General features: G+C 40.2%; 1 protein-coding gene across 21 annotated transcripts in view; it reads left to right on the plus strand.

The window, feature by feature from the left end:
• VPS13B (vacuolar protein sorting 13 homolog B) overlaps nucleotides 1–21,562 on the plus strand; it is a 917,098-nt gene that overhangs the window by 610,074 nt on the left and 285,462 nt on the right. For all 21 annotated transcript variants that reach the window (XR_005593500.1, XM_039522053.1, XM_039522058.1 and 18 more), the window contains one exon: nucleotides 20,994–21,197. Coding sequence is in view for 20 of the 21 variants with exons in the window: in XM_039522053.1 (XP_039377987.1) it covers nucleotides 20,994–21,197 (204 nt within the window). In the remaining variant the exon portion in view is untranslated. The remainder of the gene's footprint in view (nucleotides 1–20,993; nucleotides 21,198–21,562) is intronic.

Genomic DNA, 21,562 nt, shown 5'->3' on the forward strand with positions numbered 1-21,562 from the left:
ACACACTATTGACAGTATATCTTTTATATTGCTCACCAGGCTGTTTAAATAAGTTCCATACAAGAATCACAAAGCCTGTGTTCAGTGAAACTCAATCTCAGTTTTTCCAGGTGAATTTATAGAACACCTGATAAGACTGAGGTATTGTACCAGTAAATACAAAACAAAACACAGAATGAAAACAACTGTGGAATCACGAGGTTATTTGTCTCAGCTTTGTGGTAAGCCAACTATTTATGAAATGTTTGGGAAAGTCAAAACTTAGTTTCCTATTACTGCCAAACAATGCTAAATTATGAGGCACAATTATTTCCACTGTAAAACAAGAGTAAAGAATTTCATTTATGTTCTTGTGTCTTGTTTTTCACCAATTCTCCCTTATCTCCCCACCTAACCCCTCCAAGTTTTTTCCTTCTCACTGAAACTTTAAACAGAAATTGTATTCCACTTGTTTCTTGTGGAAATGTTTTGCCATCCAAAAATATCACTCAGACCTTCATTTGGAATTATGCATATTTATCACTTTTATGGTCTGCCAACTGTACATTTACACTATGCTCTCCACGTTTTGGTGAACGTTTCAAAAATATATCAAGATTCCTCAAGCTGTCTAAACATTGATCAGTGTAAAAATGAAAAACTAATCTCTAAATGTTCAGACTCTCTCAGACTGTAATTTTTGTTGAGGAATTTAAACAATAATGTTACAAATCATTAAAAACAGATTACACCTATATAGATATCTGAAAGCATCAGCCATCTTAAGTTTTATTTAATACTTTTTTACAGTTAGTCTAAAATTACACTGTATAGTTACCACACTGTACCTTGTCATCATTGGGTCATTCATTTCTGTGTTCCAGATATGGCTGTAGAAGACAACTGTAATGCAAAAGTTCTTCTGCTTAGTTGTGGGAAATTATTGTACATGGAGCCTTTGGAACAAGGGACTACTTTTAAATGTCTAGTCACCTCACAGTATATGTAGAGCATTTCTTAGAGGAAGTAAGCACAAGGCCAAAATCTTTGATGTGTGATCCACTGTAATTCCTTTAATGTATTCAGTGGCTTTTATATGATGAATGCAGTGCGACCAATTCTGACCTTGGTGTGGGTCAGTGTATTTCAATGTGACCTTCCTATATGAATATTACAGTGGCACCCACCTGCCACCACTACTGTAATTAATATTTATTTAGTTCCTTAAAGATGTGCCATAGTGAGTCCCAAAGTCAGAGTAATTGAAATAATTAAACAGTATATTGAATATATTTGCAGGGCTTTAACTTTTATATGTAATACAATACCTTTTCACTCGATCAGAGGATCTCAAAGTGCTTTAAAAAGAATTTATGAAGTCTCACAACAGTACCGGTACTCTAAGGTAGAGAAATATTATCTCCATCATACATATGAATAAACTGACAGACAAAGAAGTTAAGTGACCTCCCTAGGTCACAGTGGGAGAACAGGAATGAAATATGGGTCTCCTGATTTCTACTTCTATGTTGTAACCAGAACAGCACACTCAGTTCCATAGGGAGGATTATTAGCAGAATGCAGGCTATGACAACCTCAAGAAGTGAATGCAGATCTCCTGACTTCTGCTCCTATGCATTCACCATAAAACCATCTTTCCTCTCTTTCTTTTTACCTTTTCTATGAAAATTATTCCTGTGAAAGAGATATGCAATTGAAAGATAAATGGAGACTGATGATTCTGCCACAATGGCTGATGGAATTGATCAAGAAAAGGTCACAAAGTAGTTAATTATACCTTTTGTTGGACCAATGGCTGTGCCATACCTTAAGCAAGGGGTAGGGGCATTGTCCGGCTTGTCAGGGTAGGGATATAGCGCTTTACAGTGGAGTGGGAGGGGAGGGGTGAGAAAGAAGCACAGAAGCTTCTGCAAACCTAGAGTGTGTCAGTATGGTTATGCCGACTCATCCCCAGGGACTGGAAGGGCTGCGGAGTTGATAAAGGGCAAACATGGCGGGAGAAGCCCTTTTCTCCAGACCTAGGATTACCACCTTTGAAATGCAAAAACTCCAATATCCCCCCACCCCACATACAAGACAAGCCAGCTGCAATCCCAACCAAAAGACAACTCCACAACTCCCCCTTCAACAGCGACTTATAGTATCTTGAGAGATAACACATATAGATAAAATTGATAACATCACTGATGATAAACGCATTTGTTTTATCAGCACATTTTACCAGTTAGTCTTTGTAGTCTGTTTTGTTTAGCCAGTTGTCACTGAATGTACAGTTTCTGATGTGAGCTTTTATTTGGGGGGGGAGTGCAGTAGGATCACTCGCACCATCACCCTGTTCTTCCATTATTTAATATGTCTTGCACGTCTCCTCACTCTCGCGTGACCCACAGCCTCTCTCACACATGCATGGTGCACTTGCATGTCGGTGGGCAGAGAGCTGCTTTATTTTCAACTGTTTGGATCTGTTATTGCTTACACCTGCGGAAGTGGGAACACTGCAGCATCTTTAGCTGGACACAGACACTTTTACCATTAGATATCCCGGTGTATTGTGATGATAATGCAAATCTTTAGACCAACGTAAAAAAAATGGCAGATTTTTTTTTTTTTTACAACTAGCAAATCCATAAAAATAAAACATACAGGCTGGTCAAATATTGAGGTGGCATTCACCCTCCCTCCCCTGGGAAGTGGCAAAAAAAAAAAAAGGTTTGGTCGGGACTTGCTGCAGGCACTGCACTAGCTGCTCCTTTATCGTGAGGCTGGGAAGGAATTTTTCCCTCACCACCAGATTGGCCAAGGTGGAATAGTGGGTTGGGGTGGGGTGCTTTGTTATGTTGAGTAGGGAAGGGAGTTAAACTATGATGTTGCAGGACATTATGTAAGTCTGAGGCAGATGTCCAGTGCAAGTGCTCCACAGGGGAAGTATACAGTGACCAGTTAAATGGCTTGGTAAAGGACATAAAGGAGATGCTTGTTAAAGGAGCAGAATGGGGGAGAGAAGGGATTTGGGGCTCCTATGACTGGCACAGCAAGGAGCCAACCCCACTTCCTTTATAGCCCACCTTAACCCTCATTCAAGGGGTTGCGGGGGTTGGGATGGTAAGATCCAAGCAATGGGTTGACTGGGGACCGTGATAGAAAAAAGATAGATATTGAAATGATCATGGAGTTACCTGCACTGTACACTTTTATTTGCTGGGTCGTCCCAGGCATCTAATAATAAAGTTGCGGCCTGATTAAACCACAGCACTGTCTCCTGTCCTTTCAGTATAACCAGATAATTAGTTTATAATGCACAAGCTTTCATCTGAAAACAGTCCCTCGGAGTAAATGAAATTTTTGCCTATCTTGTAAATATTTCTGTTCTGAAGAAACACCTTTCAGAACAATTGTATGGGAAAAAAATGGACTGCACCAGCTGGGGTAAGAGTAGTGCTTGAAACACCCTTTTAAAACTGCTTGATCTCATCATTTCTCAGTACATAAATTTTATTTTCAGTGCTGTTACCTATACACAGCTGCTAAGGTGTCAAGGATTTCTTCCACTGCCAGTACTTGAATACGGTACAGGTCATTTTTTTTAGAAATTTGGTTATTGTAAGAGTTCCTGGTCTGCCTTTTATTTTGAAACTCTTATTTTGAACTCTGTAAATTTGTTATCTGATAATAATGCTCTTTAGAAGTTCCTATGCCATGTTTTGTTTTTAGACATTACTGTCTCAACTCCTCATGTCTATACATTTTGTTTCCAAATGTCGGGGAAAGGGAAGTGGGGACGTTAAGGCAGTAAATGATCTAAAAGTTGTTTCAGGTACAACACTAGTCCTGCAGTCACTCTTGCCAATTTTTGTCACATATTCATCTTTTTAAAAAATTATTTATCTATCCTGTTCAAATGTGAAAGACCCACATAAACAAAAGGTGAAGATGGCTAATATTTGGGGAAATCAGTAAAACTGACTCTTAAAGGGTTTTCAAATATACGAAGTTAAACACACTGTTTTCTCTAATCTTTCAGATGTTAGTAATCTTGTGCTACTTGTCACACTAGTCAGACCAAAATAATTCAGGCAATATTATTTTTAGTTGACAGTGTCTGTCTAATATTTAAACATTTTAATATTCCTAGAAGCATTTAGGACCTTAGCTCTTAAGACCTAGCTTGGCATTTTCCTATATTATAATTTGCTTAAAACACACACATTTGTAATATGAAAATAAAACTATTCAAAGTTATATATATTGCAAAGTATTATATATACTGTTTATCTAGCTATCTTAGCTGTTTCTGTAGGGCCTATCATAATAGTATGCATTGTTTTTTTGTAAATCAAACATGCGCACATGACTGGTTAGCCACATGCACTCCCAAATATCTGACCTGTATTTGTGAAGCTTTATTATTCAAATACAAGATTTTAAAATAGCAGATATGGATATGCTAATGTTATTTTCTGGTTGTGGAGCATATAATAGAGTATTATTATACTAATACAACATACTATTGCATATTAGAATTCTTCCAACTCCCTATCCTTTTTGACATAGTATATGTCAGGTTTGTGAGTCACCTGCTTGGAATGGACATGAACAACCACTCTAAGAAGAAAAAACAGTTACCCACCTTTTAATAACTGTTGTTCTTCGAGATGTGGTGTTCATGTCCATTCCAATACCCACCCTTCTGCCCCTCTGTCGGAGTGCCAGCAAGAAGGAACTGAGGGGGTGGAGGGTCGGCGGGCCCCTATATAGGGCACCACAGTGGCGGCACTCCAGGGGCGCCGAGTCCAACCCTACGGACGCTGCTAGGGTAAAATCTTCTGGTTGGCATGCACGCGGCACGCACACACCTGCTTGGAATGGACATAAACAACACATCTTGAAGAACAACAGTTACTAAAAGGTGGGTAACCATTTTTTTCTTGGGTAAGATGGACTGCTCAAAAACTTCCTTCTTTGAGTAGTGTCCCTATGGATGCTCCACTGTAGGTATGCTTGCATCCCTTCAGTAGCATACACATGCTGTCTCTCCTCATGCCCTGCCATGAGGCTAATTACGTGCAGGCTAACCCCCCTCAGTCTCTTCTTAACCGCCTCTGGCTAGAGACAGAGCTAGTTGCAGTCCGTTATGATGATTGCTTTCAATTTTGCATTTCTATAGTTAGTTAACCTCTTAGTACCTATTGTAGTTATAGTTGTTGTTTTTTCCCGTTTTCTTTTTTCTCCTTCATTTTTTTTTAAAGACTTAATTTCCCCCAGCTTTTTTCCTTGTTGGGGACCTTTTCCCCAGTGGGGTATGCCCAGTCCACTGGCCTTCAAGAAGTGCTTCTTTTGCAAAGAGGTGATTCCTGTCGCAGACAAGCACTCCCAGTGCATTTGCTGCCTCGGGGAAGGCCACATTCAACAAAAGTGTGGTCTCTACCAGTAACGCAGGTCCTGGTCTCAAGGATAGAGAACTCAGACAGAAGATAATCTTCATGGTGGTGACCCTCCAACCCTCTCCAGACCCGTGCCACGAGTCACCTGGCAGACATGAGTCTTCCCCACAAGCCTCAACATCTAAAGGTTGTGGGTCGAAGAAACAAGCTGCTCACCTCCCTCATAAATTGTTGAAAAAAAGGAGTGGGAAGTCCCCACAGTGATCACCAAGATACCCAGAAGTGCTCTCTGGCATGTTTGGTATCCTTGGTACCTTTTGCACCGACACCTTCGCAGTCCAGTACCCCTGGCTTATGAAAGTCCAAAGCAGTGTGTACCATCAACAAGTGTATAGACCCAATAGGCATGGGCACTAAGTCAAGGGGACATGGACAAGAATAAGCACTCCATTAAGAAGGCATTTCAGGTACACAGTTCTGCATCGGTACTGTCATCTATGCCTCATCCAGCACCAGAGCAACTGGTACGGAGAACTTCTGAGTCCCTCCCAGTACTGCCAACGGCAGTGAGTTAGTCAGTACTGCCAGTATTCTGACACTTTAGGGACCTCTGTGTATCTGTTGTACTGGAGTCTACTCTTCTCAGTGCTGGGACCTCTGCACCAAGTTTTTGCCCTGCATAGGAATCTTCCCTGCTGCCCTGTCACGCTCTCCTGCTCTCTAGTGAGGGCTTGGATAGTAAACCTGAGAAGGTTGCATCACATTACTCCTCCCAGACTACTTACGGTGCCCAATATCAACAGGGCCCTCAAGCATACCCTCAGATGGCCCCACTACGACCATTGTGATATAGCCATTCACAGGCTCCGCGCCAGTGGCCATACTGGGACCCTTGGGCTGTATATCGCCTGCATGCCTCTTGAGCTTCTAGCCCCACCCAAGAACTCTTCAGCCACAGCGTCCAGAGCTTTGGAACTTCAGGAAGAAATTGTGGAGGAACAGGAGGGTGGTGCTGAGGAAGAAGTGATCCTGAAGACCATATCCTTCTCTTCTACAGATGAGGCCGTCATGCCTTTCCCACTGTCTCTGGCTGACGACTTTTGCCTCTTCTGAGATCTAGCAAAGAGAGTGGCAGACACTTTCCAAATACCACTAGAAGAAGTCAAAGACACCCTCCATTGTCCCCTTGACATACTCCATTCAGCCTCATCCTCAAAGATTGTTCTACCTATTAACAAGGCCATTCTGGATCCGGCAAGAACCATTTGGCAGACCCCAGCATTGGTAGCACCTACCTGCAAGTGGGCGGGCAAACAATATTATGTCACACAAGGGAGAGTGAATTCCTTTTCTCCCACCGTCCACCCAACTCCATTGTGGTGGACGCCATTAATACCCACATCCATCAACGCCAGATGAGGTCCATTCTTTATGATAGGGACTGGAAGCATTTGGGCCTTTTCTGGAGGATGCATTCTCTTCAGCCACATTTCAGTTTCAAATTGCCAGTTACCAAGCCCTAACAGCAAAATATGGCTATGTAAATTATTCTAAACTGAACAATTTTATTGAGCAGCTGCCTGAGTCACATTATGACAAATTTAACATCATTATCCAGGAGAGTCAATTAGTAGCAAAGACAATGCTACAGTCTGTCCTTGATGAAGCCAACTCAGCGGCCAGGTCCATCTCCATGGCAGTAGTAATGTGTCGGGCATCATGGCTCCATATGTTGGGTTTCCCAAAGGAGATACAGTTGACCATTGAAGACCTTCCCTTTGAAGGCACTAAGCTCTTTGCAGAAAAGACTGAGGCCTCTCTTCATACCCTGATGGATTCTCAAGTCACTCTCTATTTGCTGAGCATCTGCACACCAGGACAAAACAGGAAATTTTGTCTGCAGCCCCAGCACAAACCATGTACCTCCCAATACCCAGCTCAATGTTACCGCAAGCCACAGAGGAATAAAAATAAGTTATCAAGGTGTAAATCATCTGGCCTGCAATCTTTCTTGTCTCAGCTGTCTACATCCAAGCACCAATTTTGATGTGTTGGTCAAGGCGAGAGTAGACCAACTCTCCCAACCACCATTATCAACCCATTTGGCCATTGGTTGTCAGTGTTCTGCAGCACCTGGGAACATACAACATCAGACTGATGGGTCCTAGAGATTGTTCACAATGAATACTCTATCCATTTTACCTCCCTGCTGCCACAAAAATACCTTTTCCCATCCCTCTTCAGGGACCCTTCTCACAAGAGATTACTTTGACAAGAAGTAGATCGTGTCCTGCAGTTAGGAGCCATAGAATCAGTACCTCAACATCGATGAGGCAAAGGGTTCTACTCTCGCTATTTCCTAATACCCAAGAGGAAGGTAGGTTGAAGACTCATACTAGACCTCCAAGCTCTCAACAAGTTTGTCAAAGGTCAAAAATTCAAGATGGTCACTCTAGCAATGATCATTCCCACATTGGAACAGGGAGACTCTTGACCTTCAGGACACCTACTTTCATATTTCAGTCCTCCCAACTCACAGATGATTTCTGAGATTCACTCTAGGACAAGACCACTACCACTACAGGAAATTACTCTTTGGGCTATCATCGTCCCCGAGAGTATTTTCTAAGGTTCTCTCAGTAGTAACTGCACATTTATGCTCCCAAGGGGACATGATTTACCCTTATCTGGACGTCATACTCATCACTTCTACTTGGCTGAGAGAGACCTGGTACCCTTACCTATCACAGCTCATGACTTGCCTGCCGATCCCTCCCCCAGCCATTTTGTACCTCCTCTCACCGAACAGAGGACATATCCTATATCCCAACATGGGGATTCTCTGCTGCAAGGTATGGCTCCTTCTTGGTCCCAACATTAGAAAGCTCTGCTCAAAGGAGGTACAAGAGGTATTGTTACACAGTAGAAAGTCCTTTCCTGCAAAAATTGTCCAGGTTTCAGATTTGGTGTACTTCCCAACAAAATATCCCCGACATCCATGACTCTTCCACTATGCACTGACCCTAAAAAGCTCAGGACTATCTATCTCTAAGCAATCTGAGTTCACCTAGCAGCTGAAACCAACCAGTAGAGGGATACTCAGTACTATCACATCTGACCACTAAAAGGTTCCTTAAGGGTACAGCAAACCTCTTCACACAACCTCAACTTCCTACTCCCACATGGGACCCAAACCCGGATATTGAAAGGACTGACTAGGCCTCTCTTTGAACCCATGGCCACCTGTTCGCTTACATACCTCCCAAAGAAAATGGCCTTCCTGATAGCAGTTACCTTGGCTAGGAGAACAGGGGAAATAGCAGCTCCTGGTGGTACAAACCCCCTATATTATTCTTTCAGGACAAAGTTATGCTCAGGCCCCACCCAAAATTCCCTAAGATGACCTCTCCATTTCATGTGAACCAGTTGATTCACCTTCCAGCCTTCTACCCCAACCCTTACGAAGATAACAGGGGGTCTATATTACACACATTAGATGTCATCAGAGCCCTAGCCTTCTACCTGGATAGGACAATGACTTTCAGGAAGTGCTCTTGAGTTTTCCTTGCCATTGCGGAGAGATCCAAGGGCTCAGCTATATCAGCCCAGAGCTTCTCTACATAGGAGGTCTCGAACTGCATTAGACAGTGTTCTCAATATGACCCCTCTAAACACTATTCACATGTACTCCATGAGGTCGACCTCCTCCTCCATCACCTTCTTCAAGAAAGTCCCTATTTCAGAAATCTATACAGTGGCAACATGGGCATCAGTCCACACCTTCACACAACACTATATGATCACTGGGAATTCTGCCTCCGATGTTACCTTCAGCTTTGCACTACTGTCATCTGTAACTGACCTGACTCTGAAGTTCCAACCTGCCAGTAAGGAGACTGCTCTGGAGTTAGCAACAAAGGAGCACCCACAGGGATGCTACTCGAAGAAGAAGTTACTCACTTTGTGCAGTAACAATGGTTCTTCAGTGGAGTTTGTAGCCTGCTTAATACAAAGAAAAGAGGTAACTGGTTTTATTTAATTCTAGATTACACCATAGGAAAAGACAATGGAATAAATTATTCCCAATTTACAATGATGTATATTTTGAAAAACCCCTGGGGCAGTCCCTCTTTTACATTTGAGATGCATTTATTTCCCAGGATACTAGACTTTGATATTGCCATTCAAATTCAAGGCTCTGCTAGCAATTTCTTTCCCAAAACTTTAGTTCAACTACCCAGAAATAGCTAGATTGGTCATTGAATTTAATTTCTACAGTATAATGATATATTTTATCTGTAACATGTTAAAGCAGATGCTGATTTTCTGTAACAAAGGTGTCCTGGAAAATTAGTCTTTTGTATTCAGTATCAAAATCCTAACCCAGGAAAAATGTTCTGGGGGAGTGGATTTTTCTTGTTCTTTTCCTAAGCCACAATCCTCTGCTGCACAGTTTGCCATATGTGTGCATATCTACTTTCACAAAGTAACCACAAGTTTGCTTTTCTTTAATTTCTTCACTTGTTTCTATTGCTGGTTGAACACATGCTATTTTTTGGGACTGGATGTCATAATATGTATTACTTTAACCTGTTCACTCGTCTAGCAAATACAAATATTATTTACCACTGAGTGCATTTCTTCTTCAAAGAGCCTTACAAACTAATCATTTACCTCACATAGTACTATGAAAATAAAATATTATAAACAAGGTACAGTAAAACACTTTTATTTGCTCATTGCTTCTCACTGTGTTAATAAGGGCATTTTAACTCATTTCTTATTTTAGCTTGTTTTTCACCTTTAAATTAATTCATTTATTTTAACAATGACAACTACATTTCCTCTTATCTGATATTGTTCATGGTCCATATGCCACATTTAGCGAAATAATTTCTCTGGAAATAGCAGGAGATGTCCTGTGTCTCCTGGTGTTTCACAGGAAACTGCTGTCACAGCAGATACCCATTCTAGCAGAACCAACATCAGTGAAACAACAAGTTGAGACACCTGGCTTCAATTTCAGTTTTGACTTGCAGGACCCATGTAAAAGAAAACCTCATTCTCAAAAGGTGATCAGTGCCAGCTCAGTGAACACAAAAAAATATGAAAATATCCTTAATCTACCATTTCTAAACTTTTCCATAAAGTGTAGTAGATACACTAGAATACTAAAATTGATATAAAAGTTATTAATTAAATCCACAATGGATAATTTATGTAGTCATCCAGGGTCACATTTATAATTGTATAATCGTTTTGTGGTGTTTATAACTTCTTGAATAGACATATAAACCAACTGTGAGATGGATTATTTTTGCAATTAGTATGTTGAAAATAAATGGCAAACAGTGACTGAAATATACACTAATGAGTTGTAAATAAAATTCATTCCTGGTTATTCTTTATTGTTTCAAATGACTGGTGTAGTTAAAAACTTTTAAAAAAATCTATAATCTAAACATTCTCCATTAACATTTTGTCGTCATTTAAACTAATGCTGGAAAGGGCTATGCTAGTTCCTGTGAACCCCGTGGCCTTTGCCTCTTTCTGGTCACATGTAGTGTTGCCATGAAAGTCAATTGACTCTGTGGGGAGGTTTCTAAGACAAGGGAGAGGATCAGATGATATAAAGGTTGTAAAGACCTCTAGACGACTCAAGTGGAGGGACACTGGAGACACCATAGCCTTTGATACCTTTGGATCAAAGGATGTACTGACTATGGGATTAGGGTGTATTAGGACACCATGCAAAATGCTGATGATCAGTGCCAGTCTGTGAAGTCACTAAACCATTTCCTGTCTTGAATATGATTTTTAATGGGGCGGGAGAGGGGGTGTCTATTGGGTGTTACTAAGACCTGGTTGGATGGTAATTCAGTTTTATTTTTTGCAGTCTGGTCCCAGTATTTTTAGCAAATTAGTATCAAAGCCTGGATTGTTAAGCATTCGGGAGAGATCATCTATTTAAAATCCACCTTTGAACAGGGAGCTTGGTTCTTGGTTAACACCAGGTACTTTGAGCAACAAACCCTCTTGCACTGGCAGAACCTACCTTTAGTATTTTCCAGATACACCAACTATGTTGTGTACAATTTTGACAGTGAACAAGTAGTTATTCACCTTATGCAGTAACTATGGTTCTTCTAGATGTGTCCCTCTATGGGTGCGCCACTGAAGGTGTGCTTGCATCTCTGCACAGCGGATTGGAGAACTACAGTAGCAGTGTCTGTTCTGCCTGCACATGTGCTGTTTCTCCTTATACCCTGCCACAAGGCCAGTCAGGGTACACAGGTCAACCCCCCTCAGTTCCTTCTCTACTGCACAGTCATGGACAAGAACTCTGAAGTAGAGGAGAGGAAAGCGGGTTGTGGTGCACCCATACATTTTTGTCCTTGGGCAATCTTACATTTCATTATAATAAAAAGAGACAAATCCCTCACAGAACTGTGTGAGAGCAGACAATGGATGGCAATCACTTTTTAGAGAGATTACAGTGAGGATTTCAGGACTGTTTAAAGTATGGATTATGTAAAGTTTGTATTTAAGGACTTCAAAAAATGCATAGAATTTTCAGGGCCTATTACAATATAGGGTATCGTGTAGATATGTGTCCAGGGAATTTTAAATACATGTATTATTGTGCAGAATTGTCTTAGTCATTGAACATTCGCTTGGAATGCTTGAATCTTTCTTCCACTTCTAGCAATGATGGCATCCATAATCAATGAAGTTGTGAGGTATTGCTAACAATTATTTTGTTCAGGATTCTTAAATATAATCCATTAAACTCAGGACAATGGATGAAACTAAAACTACTGCATTTGTTATTTCTTGGTACTCTGCATAAGCAGTACTCACAAACAAAATTGATTTTTGCCATGCTCATGCAATAACTAAGAATAATAATAAAATGAAAAAAGAGACATTACTGATATTTGAAAATCTGCTGTTGTAATTGTTACTCCAGGTATTTTGGGAACTTCTGTGTCATGGTTTGGAACCTCAGCCCTCGAGGGAATCCCCCTACTGTGTCCTCTCCTGTCTCCCTCACCTCACTCCTTACCCCTCTCTTCTAGCTCTGAGAAGTAGTTGTGCCATCTTGGGGGAGGGGCAGAAAAAGCCACCTACATCCTAATTTTGCAAGCCCTGCAGATTGCTCACCCCATTTGGGGTAACAGTTATCCTCTCTGCTCCTCCCTATCCTGGGATTTCCCCTGTCTGCCACTTTCTGGCAGCACCTATATCCCTTGCTTAACCCCATCCCTGATTTTACATAGCTGCCTCTCTCCTTTCTATACCTCCACCTGTTTGTCCCCTGTGCATACAGTTTGCCTCCCTGCAAAAATTCAGCCTATCCCTCCCCTCTGTTTTGCTCCCTCTGCACCCTTTTACTCCCTGTTAATAGTGTGGAACCTATTGTGATTCAAAGTGAGGGCAGAGTAAGGGTAGACATACCCTCACACTCCCCACCCTGGATCAGACTGTGGTGGGGATGTTGGGGACCTCCTCTCTCATTTCTGCTGCTTCCAACTGCTGACACTGCCAGTCCTACCATTTCTCCTCTTTTGAACACCACTGCATCTGACTCTTCTCTCCTCTCTCCCTCCATGTTTATGTCATCTGCCATCCACCCCACTCATCCCTCTCAGCCTTCCTCTCTTATTTTGACACCTGGCTCTACCCCTGCCTCTCTGCACAATCTCACCCTTGGTGACCAGCTTCCATGTTCTTGACCCATCTAGCCCCTTAGCTGCACATTTCCTCATTCTCACCTTTTCATTCAACCTGCAGCCTTAGTTCAACTCTACCACTCACCAAAGGGAACAGTCAGTTGACTTGGTTTTTACCAAGCACTACACTCTCTCTCTCTCTCCATGATTCACTGTTCTCCACTCTGGACTCTTTTGCCTCTCTCTCCCATTTCAGTGTCTGCCCTGCCAACCCCCAGCCCTTGCTCTTCCCCAGCATCTGCTGCCTCTTCACTGCTCTTGTACTGTAGAGCATCTCTCGTGTCCAGGCTGATTTCTGCCATCTTCCTAGCTAAACAACTGTACTTCTCCAACTTAATTGAGTACCACACTCACAATCCCAACTGTGTTTATTCCACCTTTTCCTCACTTCTCAAACCCTTCCTTTCTCCAGCTTCCACTTCTCTCTTCATACAGAATCTTACTTATTTTTTCAAAGAGAAAATTGAAAAAATGTGATGCGACTTTCCCCCTCCACTTGGCTCACTTTTCCTTCTCCTTCTACAACTCTCTCCTCCTCATCATCACAGACACTGAAGTTTCTCACCTGCTCTCCATATCTAGCCACTCTTTTTTGTCAGTGATTCACTCCTCCCCATCCCATCCTTTTCCTGATCTCCCTCATACCCACTCTCATCTCCTCCCTTACTCTTCTCCTTAACCTCTCACTGTCCTCTGTTTCTTTCCCCACACAATAGGAGCACACTTTAGCCTCTCTCATTTTTAAAAATCCCATCTTTGATCCACTTGTCTCTCCAGCTACTGGTTCATCTCCCTTTCATTTGTAAGTTCATTGAATGTGCTGTCTACAAACACTGTCTTGAGTTCCTCTCCTTCAGTTACATTTTAGACCCTCTCCAGTGCAGCTTCTGCCCCCTGCATTCCATTTCTCTCACAGAAGTCTCTTCTTAGTGAAAGCACAGAAGCAGGACTCCATCCTCATCCTTTTTTGACCTGTCAGCCACCTTCAACACCAACTCTTCTTGAAATCTTGTCTTCCCTTGGCTTCTGTGAGCCTGTGTTCTCCTGGTTGTCCTCTTATCTAATCTCTCCTTCAGAATATCTTTTGGAAGTTCCTCCTTATCCCCCTTGTTGCTTCGTGTGTTTGTAGGGGGTTTTCCACAGAGTTCTGTCTTTGGTCCCCTTCTCTTCTCCCTTGACACTTTATCTCTGGGAATCTCACCCGCAAATGCAACTACCTTCTCTATGGATGATTCACAGATCTGTATCTCTACTTCAGACCTGTCTCCTGTCCAAACTAAAATCTCAGCCTCTCTCTCTGATACCTCCTCATAGATGTCTAGCCATCAGATCAAGCACAACATGGCTAAAACAGAATTATTATTATTATTATTACTATTTATTATTTTATTAATATTTATTTTGGTACTGCCTAAGAACCAACTAAGAACGGGACCCCACTGGGAAAACACAAGGTAGTAGATTGTCCTTGCCCCCATAAAGCGTATAGTATAAAAACAATCTTAATCTACCCTCCAAGCCCTTCCCCCACTGCCTATCTTCCCAATCACTGTGGACCACACCACCATCCTGCCTGTCACTCAAGCTCATAATTTAGGTGTCATCTTCAAGTCGGACCTCTCTCCTGGTCATGACATCCAGGCTATGTCTAACTCTTGCCAGTTCTTCTACATAACATTGCTAAGCCTTTCCTGTCCATCCACATAGCTAAAAGTCTTGTCCAGGCTCTTATCATCTGGCCTCTCAAATACTGCAACATCCTTCTGTCTGGCTTTGACAAACACAATCTAGTCCCTCTCATATTTATTCAGAATGCTGTTGCAATTATCATTTTCTTAGCCTGTCACTTTGACCATGTCCCTCCACTGGCTCCCCCTTCTCTATTGTATCAAAATATCAGCTACTGGTGTTCGTTTTCAAGGCCCTTCACAGCCTGTTCCCACCCTACCTTTTATTTCTCATTCACTTTTGAGATGTCAGCTCAGTTACCAATCTCCATGCACTTGTTACATTTTTCCAACAAGCACCTTCATGTTTTCTCCTCTGCTGTCCTGTATGCTTGGGAGGCGCTCTCCGTAAACATCCACATCATTATCCTCCTTCAAATCTCTCCTCAAAGAAACCTCCTTTGCCATGATGCCTACTGAAAAATTGGCAATAGTTAGGCAGCTGGTGCAGTGAGAGTATTGTCTGTCATGCTGACCAATATTGTCTCATTATTTCATTGTACTCCCGTTTGTCTGTATCCAGCTAGTGTGTCTCGTTCTATACTTAGATGGTAAGCTCTTTGGGGCAGGGACTGTTTTTGTTCTGTGTTTGTACAGTACTTAGCACAGTGGGGTCTGAAGCACTACAGTAATACAAATAAATAATAACAATAATTAGCTTTTTTTCTTAGTTTCCTTGATACGGTCCATTGAATAAGGAGTTTTCTGGCATGGTGTTTTGTTCATAGAACTTGTGTATTCTCCAAGACCAGTACTATCCCGATGAATGATGCCTTGCATTTGCCACACTGCCTGTCTACCCTCCCCAACTTCTTTGTGGGAGCCATCAGAATCTCCCTTCAGGAGAGGTTTCATAACACATAGTAGGGTCTCTGGCCCAGTAAACCATGGAATCATGGAGTTGAAAGAGAGAAAATGGGGAGTTCATGGAGTACAGTACCGCAGCAGTCCATGGCTGCCCCCTACCCTGATTCAACCATTCCTCACTCATAGATCAGGGTTTCCACACTGCGTCTGGGATGGGCTATGTGGGTTAAGGTGAGGAGTGAAACACTGTAGGGGTAGTAGCACTCCCCGTTTCTGTGCCCAGATCTAAAAGGAGTTCACATCCACCACCCATAGAAGCAAAGGGAACAGTTTGACCTACATATACTGGGAGACTCTTTCTTTTGGATTTAGGATAGGGAGACGCTGTCACCTTCAAAACACTGTCTTCAATGTTTGTGGTTTGAACCAAATAGATTTGGGAAAGAGAAGAAATATGTGGATATATCCATTTAAACATTGACTGACAGTGACTTTGATTATTGTAAAATATTTGAAAATCACAACATAGTTTATATGAATTTTAAAATGCCATTTTCTCTGGTTTATTTAGCATTTTGTAGATCTCAGCTGAGCCATAAGTAACTTCTTTACCATGGGTCTCAGAATTATGCCTATTCAGCAGCAAGTAGTAACTGGTTCAACATGAGCTGTTTCTTGTATAAACATACAAAAGGCTTGACCCAGACTAAATCAATTTAACAAGAAAAACATTAAATCTATGTTTCCTGTTACATGCTTAAGGTCTTCTTTGGTTTCTTATGATTTTACTGTATTATTGACCAACTATCATAGGCTTTAGTTTATCCTCCTACACCACCAGCTGAACAGTTCAAATGGGATGGTGGAGTTATTTTCGGAAGGGCAAAACAATGACAATTATAACTCCTACATTGCATTTCAGCTGGTGAAGCAGGTTTTATGCTAGGGGTACGGAAGTCTTATGAATCTTGGCTTACTCTTTTTCCTGATTTCAGTTGCTAGAAGGGTTTCAAAAGCAGCAAAACGAAAAAAGGGTGCAAAGTTCATAGAATTTGGAACCATGTATATTCAAGACAAAGTCAATTGTAATACATTTTAACTTATCTGGTCCATTCAGGAAGTATACTGAATAAAATCAGGGTGTTATTCATGTAAATAATTGACAGAGAAACCCATGAGTTTTTATTTATAAATATATATGTATACAATTAGTTGGAAAAATTAGAAGCTATTTTTTTCCTCTTAGTATAAACTAACGCAATTCACTTTCAGATTGATAATCAGTCATTAGCAAAATGTAACCAGCCATTGATGTGTTAGTTCTTCTGATTCTTTTATAAAAGTCCTTGAAAGTACACCTTATGTGGTTGTATTGTTTTAGTTGTAGCAAAGGTTGGGTATCTCAACTCACATCATTTGCATGACTTATTTTCATAAGTGGTTTGCAAAAGCAATTTGGACTCATTCTTTGCATAGGCAGATTAGGCTTTCTCAGCTACAAGAATGGAGAACTGTGCATATATGCTTTGAAAAGAGTGCTTAAATAACCCATCATGCAAAGCAATACAAGCTAGCAACCCTGGGGAAGAATAACCCCGAGCATACATACTCATTGAGAAGGAAGTGCCTAGAAAGCTGAAATACTGAGACACCTCTCAAGATGATGATAGTGGACAGAAAGTTAGTTTACAGTGTAATATGATAACAAAAAAACAAACAAAATTAGGGCTGCATACCCGGAGGCACCATGCCATGAAATAGGGTGAGCATGCAGTGTTTTATATTGTAGTTCTGGTCTGAACACATCTGGGATATTATATATGCCTCTGGGCCCCACCTTAACAGAAAGTTATTAATCATCTGGAGGGGTTCAGAGAAAAGTAACAAAAGTAGAGGCTGGAAGGATTGATTTACAGTGTGAGAACTGAGTTTTAAAAGAACGGCATTTGTATGGAATGGTTAAGAGGTGGGAAAATTGGGAGGGTTGCAGAAACATAAGAATCTACTAATATTTCAAAGGTGCACATGTGAAGGATAGAAAGGAATTATTTAGGTTGTTACATGGGGTATTGCTAGGAGTAATAGGATGCAATTAAGACAGAGAAAATGTAGCTTGAGTATCAGTATGATAGTGAGATATATTAGGGTGTGGAATAGTCTCCTATGGGAAGTGGTACAAACATCATTGCTTAAGACTTTTAAAACTGAATTAAATGAAATGCTAGAAAAAAGGCAGTATGGGAACAATTTTGTATTGACGGTGGAACGGACTGGTTGTCCAATGGGTCTTTTCTATCTCTAGCTTGTTTGACTCTATGAATAGTAGTCATGCCTGTTCATTGCACCAGGAGATAAATGCCAGGAAGTTAGTTAATTTTAATGTATATTGAGATAAGTAAATCTAGTCATAACACAAAATAAGGGCCAAATTCACCTTGGCCAGCACAATGAGGAGTCGCAGGGACACTTTCAGAATGCATCTATTGCTCCAATAATCCTGTTGGCCCGGAATGATTGTGCAGCACAAACTTGGGAGATGCAATGCTGGGTGTAGTTTACTCCTTCTCTGAAAAGAAGTAACTGCACTCTTAGCAGTTGTATGATACCAACTGCCTCCGATTGAGGGGCTGAACATGCTACCTAATCGACAGACCACATCTTGAATTCCTTTTCCTTCTGCTTTCTTAAGTGTTGGGAAAAGATCCTGTCCTCCTGCTTGCACTGCAAAAGGGAGAAAGTTTTCTACATCCTCCTTCCTGTTTTCCCCTCTGCAGCACAGGCATGGTCTAATCCTAAGGTTTTCTCACTTTATAATAATAAGCTAGGGAAGCAATTTGGAAAGCAAGAAAATAAATATATTCTGATCCTATATGAGGCGTTCAGGGGACATGATTTTTGCAGAGAACCCCTTTTAGTATCAAACTTCCTTCAGATGTTGCCTTGTGTTCTTTCTACTCTGTTTTCTCACTTATGCATCTAATTTATCTAGTGAGTGTTTTGGAATGAAGGACAATCGAAATAAAAATGGCCTTTAGCCCAAGCATGTCAAATCTTCATTAAATTTGCTTGCAGTTGCATAGAATCTTTCAGATGTGAAGTAATAAAGATGAACTTTAGCTAAAGCACAAGTGTGTTGCTTAATAGTCCTCTAAAAATAGAAAGCAGTAGCAAAAGCAGAAAAATGTGTGTGAAATAATTTATTTTTGTTTAAATCTGTCTCTAAATGTGTATAAATGAAAGATAATTAAAACACCATATTGTACTGTACTTCCTCTTTGCTCCTTTTTGCATTTTTCATTTCTTTTAACCTCCTGGTTGGAAATACAGAGCGCAAATGTTTTTTATCTGGTGTCTCTGGCGGTAAAAATAATGATTGAAAAATTTGCTTTTTGGACTTGGATTGCAGAGGAGGAGAGAAGAAGGATTTCACTATGCCAGTAAACTAAATTACCATATGTTGTATTTATATTTAACACAACACACTAAACACATCTGTGTCTTTTGCTTTTGCTTTTTGGCTAATTTTTCCCTTTTTTATTTTATTATTTTAAAAAATAAAATTAATCAAACAATTGTTAATGTCAATTTCCCAATGTCAATTGGTAATGGTAATTTGTAATATGAATCATTGTAATATGCTCTGAAAACTGTGCCTTGCAACAAATAATTTAGTCATAGTTGTTTATAGAGAGGAGAGGAGAGAGAAGAGTGAGTTGAGAAGAGTTTTAAAGATCAATATATATTATCTCTGGCAACATAGTATGTAGTATACTTACTTTACTTTTTGAAGAAAGAAAAATATAGGACTACTGCACAGTGCCACTGCATTGCATAAACACGAATGATTTGTTCAAAACAATAGGCCCTATGACCATTCATGACATATCATTGATACTACACGTTTTCACGTGTGTGTAAAACTTGTGTTTCTTTAACTTAACACTTTATATATATTTTTTTTTTGATTTTTTAGTTATAGAAGAATAAGAAACTATGTGAATGGAAACTCCCAAAAAAAATATGTAAAAGGTAAATTGAGGAGAAGAGATTACAATTGGCAATTGGCCTTTTGCCTTTAAAATGAAGGAATATGAATATCCGATTATTTTTATTTTCTTTTGTATTTTAAAAATTATATTAAATTCAGTTTTTTTTTTTTATTACATTATTAAATGAACAGCTTCCATTACTCTGTATAGTTTCAAGATAGAGTGGGCCAGCTGATTCCTCTAAAGATTCTCCACTGATCTTTAGCAGAAGTCTGAAGACAATTCGTGGTACAATTATTATCAGAGGATTACTGTATTGCCTTCATAATTGTCTCAGCTACCTCCTCTGGTCCAGAAAACTCTGGAATGTGTTGCTGAACATGGGTTTCTTTACATGTATTTAAAGTATTGAATAATAAACTGAAAAAAACAACGCTGCAGAACCTTGCATTAGCCACACATTAAATAATTTGCTCAAAATGTTACTCTTTGTTTCCTCATTTGTCAGCAAACTTTTAATAACAAAACATTTTAATGAAATCTTACTATGATTAAATTATTTTTACACAAGAAGGCATATTATGGAAATTTTACTTGTACCTTTAGGGACTTATTAGCGAGTGCTGTGAATGGTTAAAACTAAATGTGTCAAAATAAATTAACAAAATACATTTTGAAATGTCCTTACTACTTTTATTCTTTCATGGATGTGCTAAACTTGAACAGATTAGCTCATAGTGGAATTTCTTATAGTACTCTACTGCATTCTGGTTGCAGAACACTTTTGGGTGACTTCGATAGTATATTTGCAAAACACTCTGTCTGGAATTTTCAAAGGGGCCTAAGGAAGTTAAGCACCTAAGACTTTCCATAGGATTTGGGTACCTTACTACTTTGAACTCCTTGGAAAATACCAGCTTCCCTTTTTTATAAGCTTCTAGTTCTGTATAGTCTTCTAAAAGTTTAAGTAATTAAGTATACACTTAATATATCGTCTTGCTATAGGGTCATATCCTGAAGTCCTTACTGAGAGCTTGATTCTGCCATCCTTACTCACATTTAATTTTTCCTTATTTCTACTGTTTTCAGTGGGGCTTCTCATACAGGCCCAATCCAAAGTGCATTGAAGTCAACGGAATGACTTCCCATTGACTTCAATGGCTCCGCCTATGATACGATACTCCTGAACATAAGAGTGGCAGAATTGAGCCCTCCTAACTTGTTGTGGGAAAATACCCATTGAGGTTAATAGTAATTTTCCTGATGATGATCGTCAGTATTTAGACCATATTTATAGCACTGAACAGAGTGGCAACTTTCTCTCTTTAACTCGCAAAAATCTTTGTATCATTATAGGAGAGCACTGAATTTGGGAATTCTTCGAGACCCTGGATCAGAGGTTGAAGACAGACAATACCAAATAGATCTGCAGTCTATCAACATTGGTACTGCGCAGTGGGATCAGCTGAAACCAGAGAAGGACAATAGTAAAGGAGGTGTGCTGACAGAGAGTGAAAGAAATTCTCAAAACCCAGCGCTTGAATGGAATATGGCCAGTAGGTAAGGAAATAATTCAAAACTTTGTGTCTTTCAGACAAAAAACATTGAGGATGCAATCTAGAGTATGCCTGATCAAAGTATTTTTTCACTGTTTTTACTTTGCGTTGCAAATATTTTCTATGAAATAGAGTTTTGAATTGTATGTTTGAAACTGTTATTTGTATTATTGTTACACTGTAATTATTGCATAGGTCTTTTGTGTGTCTATTTTCCTTAGAAATTCCTTTTTTGAATGGCTTATTATATGGCCATAGAAAATAACTCCAGGAGGAGACTTGGCATTCAAGTTCTTAGGCTAGGAACAATGGTTTGGGGTTTTTTTGTTTCCTTTGTTTGTATTTTTACAAAGTTTGAATAAAGCAGTT

The sequence above is a fragment of the Mauremys reevesii genome, linkage group 2 (genome assembly GCF_016161935.1).
Source record: "Mauremys reevesii isolate NIE-2019 linkage group 2, ASM1616193v1, whole genome shotgun sequence".
NCBI classification, from domain to species: Eukaryota; Metazoa; Chordata; order Testudines; family Geoemydidae; genus Mauremys; species Mauremys reevesii.